General features: G+C 38.4%; 4 protein-coding genes across 4 annotated transcripts; 1 reads left to right on the plus strand and 3 right to left on the minus strand.

The window, feature by feature from the left end:
• Positions 1-58: 58 nt before the first annotated feature.
• On the minus strand, positions 59-6179 carry BDF20DRAFT_995316 (CPSF A subunit region-domain-containing protein). Its single transcript, XM_053085406.1, has 8 exons — positions 5704-6179; positions 5442-5621; positions 5129-5370; positions 4899-5042; positions 1444-4822; positions 1080-1379; positions 844-991; positions 59-757 (listed from the first exon to the last, which is right to left on the minus strand). Exons 1-8 carry the CDS (start codon positions 5977-5979, stop codon positions 237-239), a joined length of 5190 nt encoding a protein of 1729 aa, XP_052934038.1. The 5' UTR covers positions 5980-6179; the 3' UTR covers positions 59-236.
• Positions 6180-6252: 73 nt separating this feature from the next.
• BDF20DRAFT_823248 (protein-tyrosine phosphatase) lies at positions 6253-6971 on the plus strand (the record flags this gene model as incomplete). Its single annotated transcript, XM_053077781.1, has 4 exons — positions 6253-6303; positions 6361-6488; positions 6566-6738; positions 6802-6971. The coding sequence occupies 4 exons, from the start codon at positions 6253-6255 to the stop codon at positions 6969-6971; spliced, it is 522 nt and encodes a 173-aa protein (XP_052934039.1).
• A 905-nt stretch (positions 6972-7876) lies between these two features.
• BDF20DRAFT_914830 (uncharacterized protein) lies at positions 7877-8632 on the minus strand (the record flags this gene model as incomplete). Its single annotated transcript, XM_053084234.1, has 1 exon — positions 7877-8632. One exon carries the CDS (start codon positions 8630-8632, stop codon positions 7877-7879), a length of 756 nt encoding a protein of 251 aa, XP_052934040.1.
• A 777-nt stretch (positions 8633-9409) lies between these two features.
• BDF20DRAFT_907012 (S-methyl-5-thioribose-1-phosphate isomerase) lies at positions 9410-12073 on the minus strand (the record flags this gene model as incomplete). Its single annotated transcript, XM_053083335.1, has 2 exons — positions 9410-10545; positions 12061-12073. 2 exons carry the CDS (start codon positions 12071-12073, stop codon positions 9410-9412), a joined length of 1149 nt encoding a protein of 382 aa, XP_052934041.1.
• Positions 12074-12091: the final 18 nt, after the last annotated feature.

Consider the following 12091-nt stretch of genomic DNA (forward strand, 5'->3'; position numbering starts at 1 on the left):
TATTCAAAGATTTGGAAGAGAAAAGGGACTTCAAAGTAACTGGAAGTAGATATATGCATGTTGCTTCATGACTCATGTTTTATAGAAAAATTTCATATAAGCGCATCACTTGTTCAGAGAGGGTAGTTGAGGGATTGAGCAGTTTTATTTGAATCTATTCACAAACTATTTGATTATTTGCAAAAGGAAGAAGAGTGTGTTTACTTCATATGATAGCAGGAATGAAGTTTGTTTATCTAAAAGTGGTCAATGCTTGATTCAATATCTACCAAGTCTTCCATAATACGAGGCACTGTAGTACCTATTTGTTTCGTTAATTCCTTTTGATTATCCATTGACAAACCTGCGAAAGTGAATATCAAATCACCATCTAGCACTGCTTTGGTACGGTTGGAGGACATTCTTTGTTTAGGTCCTTTGATCAATCGATACGCTCTAGGATTTAGGCCAGCTACATGCTGTACATTGTTGACAAGTTGCCCATACATAGTGCTTAAACGCTTGAATGTCTTTTCTGTGATTGGGGTTATGACAGACAAAGAGCCACTAAGACTGCCGCATATACAGAAATGCCTTCGACTGTATTGCGGAGTAACACTACTGCAGGTGTCACCGCCACCTTTATTATTGTCCTTGTCTCCATCTTCATCATCATCTATATACTCAATTTGTGGTAGACGTACCATTGTTTGCACCTGTGAGCCTACATGAAAGTCACCACGACGCATCAATTTCTGACCACCAAAGGATTGCAAATCTTTTTTTTTTTTTTTTTGTTCAATAAAATGGTGGTTAGTTATATACAGGAGATTCAAGGAAATGAAGAAAAAGGAAAACACCTACTGAAAGGAGCATATTGGTACAAATCTACGTTTTCATTATCATCGCCGACAACAAGATAAAGTGACTTATCATCAATAATATAGTCTACACAACAGACTTCAAAAGATTGATAATCTTTTCCCAATAACGTCAATTTTGCTGGCTCAATCTACAAAATTGTTAGTAAGAGCAAAAACGGTATAATGGTTAATTACAGACAATTGCTATTTAAAGGAAATATTCTATATAGCTTTTACCTGGAAACCCAAGAACCATATAGATTTCTGCACGTCACCGATTAGAATAAAATTCTTTATAGAACTCATACTGGTGACATAAATCTGTACATCAATAAACGCGACGCCAACTAAGCTTTCATCATCTTCCAAACTATAAACAATGACCTTGGACCCAATACAAGCTGCTAAATGTCCACTAACGTTACACATTGCTGTCACTGCACCCTTCACATCTTCGGTATATAGATGTTTGAATTTGTGATTTGTTTGTGGATTATTTGGTTCAGGAACGACTTCAATTATATCATAAATATGTATCTAACACATATATTGAAATTGAATTAGCAAAATAATGGTAGACGAGTTTGGTTGGTGAACTTACCGATCCTCGCATAGTGGTGTCTTCGCCCTTCAAATAACCAGTTCCTACTACAATAAAATTCTTCCTTCCCGAGCTTGTCTGTTTTGACTCTAATAGTGCACAGTCTAATGAAATACACTGCTCAAACTCTTCAAACTCAACAGTGTCAACAATTTCCCATGTTACTGGGGATATCATGATCATAGAATAACGTTCTACTTGCGGTAGGAATTCACCGAGTTTTTCCCTTTCATTTTGATTATTTTGCGGTGGTGGTTGTTGGTATTGTTGCGAAGAGGAATCGTTTGTTGCTGCTGTAGGTGTATTCGCTACTTCGACGCCTTCTTGTCCACCACCACCTTCTTCTGTAGTTGTCACACATACAGGTTGTGGCGAAGATACCAACACCGCATACACCTTCATTACAGGATGATAAACAATCTTATGAACACTCTTTCCAAGTGGAAACTTTTGCATTACCCAGTCAAGATCGTACACCATTTGGCTGCTATTATTTTTCTCAACATTGTCATTGCCGTTTTTGTTGTCAGCAGTGCGTAGTCTTGATAATCGAATTGTGGCTTTGGCATCCAGGGTAATAAAACCGTGTTTACAGTTTACATTATGAAACTGTGTGAACCCTATCACCTCCTCTGTTTGCTGCTGGTGATGACGCTTCATAGGATGCACACGAACAAAACTCTTACATGAGTTAATAAGCCATGCAGGTTGCGTACCGGCCACAAACACACCTGTAAATCCTGCTACATCTTTGAAAGGGAAAAGGAGTTTCTTTGTAGTAGAAGCAGCTGTTGACTTGGATGTAGTGGAATCGTCTACCAAAGTATCTTCTTCTTGCTCTTCCAAGTCCACGTCAGGAATTTCAAATTCATCAATAATGATCTTTTTGTTCTTTTCTTTTTGTGAATCGCCCTTCGATTTTTTGGCTTTTCGAGATACATATTCATGATGTACTCGAGAAAATCGAAGCGCTAACCTATGCTGCTGCTGATGCTGCTGCTGTTGTTCACCCTGTGGGGATGTTGATGGTATAAAGTTGAACGCTTTGTATATAATGATATCGTTGGACTCCGTACGTACAACTAAATGAGGATATTTCCGTTCTCGTCCGATATGAGTCATTAATATTTCTTGAATTTGATTTGTATTGCTACTTTCCAGTGATAGAATACTAGGTGCTGTATTATTGCGTTTGTCTGCGAAATTATTGTTGCTGTTACTGTTGGCATTGTTAGCCGTATGATAGCTATCAGTAATAAGTTCTGGTGTATTATCGAGTTGAGCACAGACAAAGCATTCTTTAAAGTCAGGTAAACTATAAATATGCAAAACGCCGTCTGTCGTGTACAGCAAGCACCAATAAGTGACACGTGTGATTTGCATAATGTCACTGCTGCCTTGGTGAAGACTGACATTGGCTTCATCAATCATTTCGTCCGATTCTTCTTTTAAAGCTGGCGTTGAGACTGAAGATTCGAGTTTCATGCTATTTTGCTGTTGTCCGTGAAGTGAATCTACCATTGCATCTTGTACTGTTTCTTTTTTCTTGCCGTCATCCGTTTTTTGACCGCCATAGAGTAGCTCATCGTCATCATCTATATCAGCTCCATCAATTAAGTTCAGAGTTGCCTGCAGGGGCTTATGACTATTGTTGGACACTTTAATCTCATTATCCATGTCTTCACCGTATAGATCCATATCTACTTCGTCAAATTCTGTAGGTGCACCTGTATGTAATTTCTTGGCTAACTGGCCCTTGGTTTCTTCGTCTGCTGCTTTTCGTTTCTTTGATTGTTGTTGCTGCTGCTTGGATGCTGCTAATTTGACTGCTTTCGCTTTCTTTTCGGCTGCTGATCTTTCCGACACACTTGAAAATACACCCGTTGAATCTGCAAATATACTGGCAAGCAAAATGGAAGAACCCATTTTATTAATATGAGAAGGAATTGACATAGATGCTATATCATTGTTATTAATTGAGCCGCTACCACTAGCGTCATTGGAACTACTAGTACCAGTAGTAGCATTCATGGAATCTTCCCCCTTCAAAATGAGAATTTTATGATTATCCAACTTCAATAAAATATAGGGATCTTGTATACTGGCATCGACAATTTTAGGTCCACGTACAGGGATTGTTTTGAGTCGTTTTCCTTCTGGAGTTAACACCATAACCCCAGTTGCATACACTTGCACAATACGAGTCATGTTGAAAATAGTATCGACAGCAATGGTGGGGCCGCGTGTATAAAATCCCGTGCCTACGAGTTCTTGCAATTCATCGCCAGCTGATAAAACCAGCGTGTTTTTGATTTTACTAATAAATAAAAGTTTATCATAAATGTTGCTGTTATCATCGTTAACCAGACCGGTGTTATTGCTAGTAGAAACTGTGGTGGCAGTATCATTTATTGTGCTGTTCATTTGTTTTTTGCATTTGATGGACCAGATAGCCTGGCTATCTGCTTGTTTGAATGAAAATGAAATTTCGGGATGAATGTGTCTTTGAAACACACATAAAGCGCCATCCTTTCCACGTCCTGAACAGGTAACAAGTTCCAAGTCTGCCACAGTCGAAGTTCTCTTTTTCTGGTTCTTTTTCTTGTCATTTTTGCTGTTAACGTTTTCTTTATCTGCATCTATATCGTCCTTCGTGCTGTTGGATCGTATGTCTGCCTTTTGCCGTTTCTCTTCGATAGTGTCATCTTCACCTTCCTCTTCGTTTTCTTTGATTTTATCTATATTTTCCACATCACCAATTGCCATATCAACAATGGGCCCAGTATTTAACAAATGATCACATATCTCAAATTGCGAAGAAGAAAGTTGATCTGAAGCTTGCTGGCTATTATATTTCAGTAGTAACGAGTCTCCTACACGGCTTCCCAAAAAGATATACTCATTCGATTTAACGGTAGCCACGCAAGATGGTACGGACACTAATAATGGTTGCTGCTCATGTTGTTCTTGAATATGCATGCCAACAACTTTATTACCATCCATTTTCATCTGTACTGTCACATAATGCCCATCTTGCAAAAACAAAACACATTTACCCCCGTCAAATGCCAAAGCTTGAGCACCATCGAGAGCAAGTCCTAGTCGAGTCAGTTGAGGATCGTAGATCATACCAGGGAATTGTGTCAGCTTCTGTGTATAGCCATTGACCGCTACACCTAAACCGGGTGAACCTTGTGATACATGTAGAAGAGAATTTGCAGCAATGACAAGTACACCGGTGACAGGTTTAGGTAATGCTACGAGTTTGATGCAGTCATAGGGAAGTTTGTCAATCGAATAAATTATAGGGTAAATTTTTGCGGTTAGGTCGAGAGAAATGACAACGACAGAAACTGTATCTTTAACATTAGCGAGTCGTCTATTTGAAATGTCTTTTGTTAGCTTTATCTCGAACCCGTGCCTTTCTTTTTCGCTTTAAGTATGCAATACTTTACCCAGTCCATGTTTGTTCGGTTTGAAATAGAATAGCTAATGTCGGCTCATAATAATCGGCTAAAAATACCATGTCAATGATATTCTGTATACGTGAATCAATTGCTTTCAGGTCAATTATGAAGCTGGGTAAATAGGGCCATTTCCTAATTCAATATATGCAGATAAAAGCCGTTAATTGCTACGTTCTGCAAACGGAATCTCTAAGGGTATAGATCAATAAAATTCTTACTGTGCTTCCTCCTCATCAGCACCGTTCTCTATACGATCATCTCCTTCTTGCTGTCGAAAAGGTAGAACAGCTAGTTTATTATCGAAGAAATTCAATACAGCGCATCTTTGTTGTGGGTCAATATGAATGTTGGGTGGGTATGGGTTGGTTAAGAACTCTTTTTTGTAATCGTCGCGTTCGTAATAATGAATAGATACTGTGACGATTGAATTGGTGGACGGTGACCATTCTAAAAGAGACATCTTTTCAATACGAAGAATAATCAGTGGGTTAGAAATATTGTTTCCTAGATGTCTTATAAAGCATACATTACTTTTGCATCTTGAAAGCCTAACAACAAACTATCACAACCATCTTTTCCTCGTGGTGAATGAGTCCTTACAACGCCCATAGTAGCTATTGTACCATTCAATTTATATTGGGCTACTAATTCTAATCGACCCAACGTTTTTTCTTCCAAAGTCGATGGTTTCAATTTCGGAAAGATAAGCGACTAGAGGGATTTGACAAACGCATTTATCGTGCATAAATTTCATGAAGTCAAGTATCATCGTGCTGTGAAATTCACACTCTACCTTGTCTTCCTCTTCATTCAAACGATCTGTAGACAAATCGCGATCCATATCCATATCTTCTTCCTCTTTCACTGCATTTCCTAATGCTGCTGATCCATACACACCAGGCTTTTCAGTTGAAGTAGAAGTGGTATATTCAACAAATTCGTAAATCTGTAACAAAGAAGCTTTGGCTACTATCAAATTGATCGTGTCAGACGACGTAAAATAACCAGTCTCAACATGCTCAACAGTTTGCGGCGGGAATAACTCTTTGTATACTGTATAAGCTGACATAACTGTTACTGTTCTTTTGCTGCTTCACCCTAAAGCCTACTGAATTAGCTTTTTTTTTTTTTTGAGTACAGCAGAAGGATAGTAGTAACAGAAGAAGTTGCTTTCGAGCAATTTTCACTTCTGGCTTTAATTCAATTTGACAAGTTAGTCACAAAACAGACCCCACTTTCTGTGTTGTTGCTAAAGCAGCAATTTATGCGAATACCCGTCTTTCCTGATTTGACAGAAGAATACGAATAAACCGAAGTCAAAGTTAATGGGTTCTTTAAATAAATGAGCTCGCAACATTTTATACCGCCTGTGGTAAGTTCTACGTTTTGTAATGTTAGTATTAAACATAACTGTTCGTCTCTTGGTTCCTCATTTGCCTTTGCCTTTCAGAACTTCGGTATGATCGAAGAAGATCTTTATCGCTCAGGACAACCCAACGAATTGAATTTCCCATTCCTCGAGAAACTCGGATTGAAGACAATTGTTTGGCTTGCTCCAGAAGAGCCTAATCAGCGTTTGTAACATCCATAGAACCAAAGTTAAAAGAGAAACTTTTCAATTAAAACACTCAAACAACGCATGATCATGCTATTAGTTTGGACTTTATAGATGATCAAGAAATCCAATTACACCATTTAGGTGTTGTTTCTTCCGTTAACGCTTGGGATCCTATTACAGAGGAAGCTGTTCTACAAGCGTTGGAATTGATTTTGAACCCTTCGAACTATCCCATGATGATAATGTGTAATCTGGGTAGACACAGAACAGGTAAATCACAAAAGATGACGATGAAGGGAATACGCGCCTACGTTACTGATCTCATCGAAACAGGCACAATTGTAGGTTGTTTGAGGAAGTTGCAAAGGTGGAATTTGACGTCTATTTTTGAGGAATATCGTCGATATGCAGGACCTAAAGTCAGATTACTGAACGAGCAATTTATTGAACTGTTTGATACAGATTTAGTAGCTATACCAGAGAATAAACCAAAATGGCTGTAAGCATTGCATTCCAGATTGTTAAAAAGCGAAGAAAATAAGGCGAAATATAAAAAGTTTTCTTCCATGTTTCGATGCAGCACAAATAACTCCCTCAACATTTGTCTTCAACTGAACGTAAAGAATTTCGCTAGACTGCGTGAATACAGGATGACATGAATCAACGTATGCTAATTTGGAAACGACACTGTAACAAACGTTATCTCATTTTGTCACTCTATTTTTTGTTTTTAAACAAGCTTTTTATCACGATAAGGGCCACATCAGAGTATTTATATTTTCAGTGAAGTATAAGAGTATATATACTTATTTCCTAATCTACAATTGAAAAGAGAGCTGTTCAGGTACTTCAACGTGGAGTGGCATTAAAAGTGCCCGCTATGTGAACTGATAGCCATCATGAGTGCTGGTGGTAACAGCCTCAATGAATATAAGCAGCTTACTCACATATGTACATTAAAGATTGTCTTTATTAAACACACCATAATGATTGTCAATGTTAAGTACCTATAACCAGTACCTATAACCAGTACCTATAACCAGTACCTATAACCAGTATCTATAACCAGTATCTATAACCAGTACCTATGCATAGATTGGACACATTAAGACCAATCCTTCAATCAACATGGTTTCTATGACTCTGAGAGGAGGAATCAGCAGCAACAGCATAATATTGTGTTGTCCAAGTGCAAGCAAGTAAGTTTACATCACAACAAAATAGCGAATCAATCTAATTATTACAGCACTAAAAACAGTATGGGCTTTAGTCATTATGGACTAATAGACGACGCAAATAACAGTAAGTATATAAATCTGCCGTTCATAATTCAAGAGAATGGTTGAAACAAAAAAAAATTGTATATTGTTAAAGTTATTGACAACTTTATGAGACGAAGTCGATACTATCAATTTTTTGATATCATATCTATAATTTTTTGTTCGATGAATCGCAGTTCAGCAGGCTTTGATAGCCGATGATCACCATCTTCTATTTCATAAAATCGAACATTTTTTTGTTGGTTTCTGACCAAAAATTCTTTTATCAGTCGCGCATCTTCTATGCTGCAATCGACATCCTTTTGTCCGTGCAACATGTATATTGGTATAGCTTTGTCATAATTGATACCATTATCTTTTATCTGCAAACAAGCCTTCCGAGATTCGATCAGGAAATGCATGGGAATGTCGTAATACCCGCTTGGATCATACGTGCTTGGCCTTTTATATACTTTGATTTCGTTCTTCCTGTCAGACGGTATTTCGGAAAGCCATTTCTCAGTAACATCAATAGCGCCGCCAATGCTGAGAACTCCTCGTATTTTCATGTTAGTGGACATTAATAAAGATATCCATAATCCCATACTTGCGCACACAATATAATCAATATGGAATTCGCTCAAAAGATCAATACCATCGTTATACCAGTCGAAAATACTTGTTTCAGAGTCGAGGACAGAGTGATTCCAACTTAAGAATCCAAATTCGTGTCTTTTACATAATTGATAAACAAGGTGGGATTTCTTTGAGGTGATGAAGTCAGATTGAAAACCAGGAATAAAGCATAATGTCGGTTTGTGGTCTTTCGGCTTTACATACAGATATTGTATGTGATGTTGTGTTCGTTTAGTGAAGAACGTCTGTACAATGTCCACCGGTATCATAATGTTGGCAAAGCTTGGACAAGTGACTGGTGGGTAACCAAGAGGAACATAAATAGACAAATTTAAATACTTTTCCAATTGCTTTCTTTACCCTCCTCACAAATCAAATGTCTTCCGATTGTGATCAGTCACTGTTTCCGCTTTCTAAAAGAGAGGATAATACAACAAAAGCCAAAAAACAAGCCGCTGCTAACGCTTTGCAGCAGTACTCTATATTAGCTATTCAGTCACTCAATGAGTATGAAGTATGTGTTAACACTGTAAACAGTGAACTTTTACGATAAGCTCACACTCCTTCTTCTTCGCTAAAGAACCCAGCAAAGACAAGGCTAAGAATGATGAGGTAGGCTTATTGCATTCAAAAGGATTTGGGAAAGGAACCCCTAGCTGAAAATCTTCTAGAGCTTTGACAAATTTACCTGAAGACCACGGCAAAGGTAGATACAGCAGTAACCTACGGAAGAAATCTTTCAAGTAGTCAAGAATCATATTGGCCTATCATTGATTCTTAACTTCGCTTTCCTACGTTGGCATTGGGAAGATGGGTTCACTACTGTCAACTTAGCCCAGCACTTGTTTTTAGACATATTAGTATTAATAGTCTTTTGTCCACAGAGTTCATTTCATATACCCACTGAGTCCACATAGCAATTATTCATAAATAGATAATAGAGCGTAAAAATACGTCGCCGTCAATGCTTTTACACTTCTATAAAAAGGTTTATTCTAAAAGTACTAATACACAACTAATCTAATTGGGAAATAGAAGAGCTCTTACTAAGCATTATGTTCAAGGAAAGACGCCATATCAAATACTTCTTCTCCTGTCTTCTTGACAGCAACGCCTTTTTCCGTAACAATTGCAGAGATCAAATGAGCTGGCGTAACATCAAAACTGGGATTCCAAACATTAATACCGGCGGCTGCTGTACGCACACTGGTAGGTTCATTATCTTGTAAGCGAATACCTGAGACAGTTGTTAATTCTTCAGCTGGGCGTTGTTCAATCACAATATCATCACCACTCTTTGTCTTTAAATCAATAGAAGTGGATGGTGCAGCTACAATGAACAGTATTCCATGGTATTTAGCTGTAATGGCAAGTTGATATGTGCCGATCTTATTGGCAGTGTCACCATTTGCTGCCACGCGATCTGCTCCCACCACAATTGCTTTAACATTAGGATGCTGTTTCAAAAGAGCTGAGGCCATATTATCGCAAATCAAAGTAGCAGGTATATTTTCGTAGACTAATTCGTAGGCAGTGAGTCGAGAGCCTTGATTGTAAGGTCGAGTTTCTGTACAATAAGCATGGTGTAATAGGCCTTGAGCATGAAGATCACGAATGATACCCAACGCAGTACCCCAACCTGCAGTTGCTAGAGAGCCTGTATTACAATGAGTCAGCACGCTTATCTTCTCACTGTTGTTGCTGATGTGATTCTTTATGAAATCAGCACCATAACGACCAATGTTTTTATTATCCTTCACATCATCAACCAACATTTGCTCTGCTGCTTCTATATAAGCTGATACCAACTCTGAGGGTTCGCTAACTGAAGAAGCTTTTTCGTTGATCAACTTGGATAATTTTGCAGCTGCATCAAATAAATTGACAGCTGTAGGTCGAGAAGTTTTCAGATAGTCCAGGGAAGATTGTAAGAACTCTGCAACTTGTCCGACATTGCTGAATTCATTGTTGGTATAGAATCGAGTATAGACGTCGACAGCTAAAGACAAAGCAGCAACAATGGCGATGGCAGGCGCACCACGAGTTTTCATGGTTTTAATGGCAGCATGACCATTCTGAACATTGGCAACAGTTTCATAAACGGTTTCGTGGGGTAAAACAAGTTGATTAAGAATGCGAAGATCGCCTCGGGTATATTTAATTGCTTCTAAGGTCTTGTTGGCTATTCAATTTGACAAAGCAAAAACTATTAATTCCGCTAATGGATCAGATCAAAGGTATAAGGTAGCTCAGGCACTTACTGTTATCTGTCATAATTGTATTGAATAAAAAAAGTAACTGCTTGGCACAAAGAAATTTGATCTTTTTTTTTTTTTTTTTTTATCCATCCGGAGTCAAATAGTCGATTAGCCAATAATTGCAATGCTCAATAAAGGTCGCTCTAAAAGCCACCTTTACTGACTCACAGCTTCATTCTTCCATTTAAAGGATTGTGTATCACTGTGAAGAAAGAAATAATTATTGAAGCAGCAAACCTTCTGACGCTATGAGGCTTACTGTTGATAATATTACACATTTCTTTAATGATGGCCCTAATGTCTTGTCTTTTCAAAGCATTGAAACACAGCCCAAAAACATTGTGAAACCTTTCAAGCGCTTAGTGTATCTGGAGACTGTGAAAGGCTCTCAAAAGCTCGTATGTGATGGCCGAATGGATAAACTGAACTGCCTGACTTTTCTTTTAACGTGCCAATTTCTCGACTTCGATTGGATGGAAAAAAAACTCTCTAATGGCACGAAAAAACGGGGTGACTTTTGGGAAAAGGTTTAATTTTGTTGCCAGAGGGGGCTTGGTGAAGTGAGGGAAAAACTTTACTTTTCTCATACATTCCCTTTTCACATTCTATTTATCACTTTATCACGCCTTCATACCATTCATTATCAAATGGATATGCATAATATTGATGAATATCTTGATTTATCACAAGACAGCACTACAAATTTAGTAGATGACGAAACAGAAAATAGTAATGATGTTCCTAACACTGCAGATGAGAATAAAGATCTTGACTGGGGTGCAAACGCCAACAATGCTGATAATGGTAGCACTAACTTAACACCTGATTTAACCAGCACCACACCTCAAACAGTAGAAGCAGCGAACAACATGTTATCAACCAGCGATAATATAGACACTAGTCAAGATGATGCCATGTCCTCCGCCGCCGCTGCAGCCGCTGCAGCTGCAGCCGCCGTTGCCGTTGCTTCAAATACCCAATGGTTCACAGGTTTACAAGGAATTGATTTTAGTCAGATTATCAATAACAATGGTATGATGGTGCCTCCTGTAACTATTACGCCTGATTCTCTAACAAGACCACCACCACCACCTACTGCTGCACAAATTCAGCAACAATTACAAGCAGCACAATCGTTAATGACAGCAGCGAGTAACTCAGCATCCACTCAGCAGCAAGAACAACAAAACGTACAAGAAAAATCACCATCACCGGCGGAAAAGCAACCTGTTTTGAGTTTAAAAGAATCCATTGAATGTATTGCAGACGCAAACATTCCAGCTTCAAAAGATACAAACGGATTCCCAACATCCATGAGTCCTGCTTTGGACGTAGGATCAACCAATGGAAAATCTGCAGTTCGAGAAACATCTACAGTATCAATAACGAAGAATACTTCCACAGCTGATGAGGACACAGAAGAAAATAAAAAAGCTAACGAAGCTCCATCATTGCCGGAAAAGGAAGTAG

Source organism: Mycotypha africana, assembly GCF_025528875.1.
Source record: "Mycotypha africana strain NRRL 2978 chromosome Unknown BDF20scaffold_8, whole genome shotgun sequence".
Lineage (NCBI taxonomy): Eukaryota > Fungi > Mucoromycota > Mucoromycetes > Mucorales > Mycotyphaceae > Mycotypha > Mycotypha africana.

Bases quoted from the DNA above. Each gene is read 5' to 3' on its own strand.
- BDF20DRAFT_995316 (XM_053085406.1), bottom strand. From the start codon at position 5,979: ATGTCAGCTTATACAGTATACAAAGAGTTATTCCCGCCGCAAACTGTT. The intron at 5,371-5,441 runs GTAATGTATGCT...CGTATTGAAAAG, and splicing joins TAGGCTTTCAAGATGCAAAA to ATGTCTCTTTTAGAATGGTC. The intron at 1,380-1,443 runs GTAAGTTCACCA...TATATGTGTTAG, and splicing joins ACACCACTATGCGAGGATCG to ATACATATTTATGATATAAT.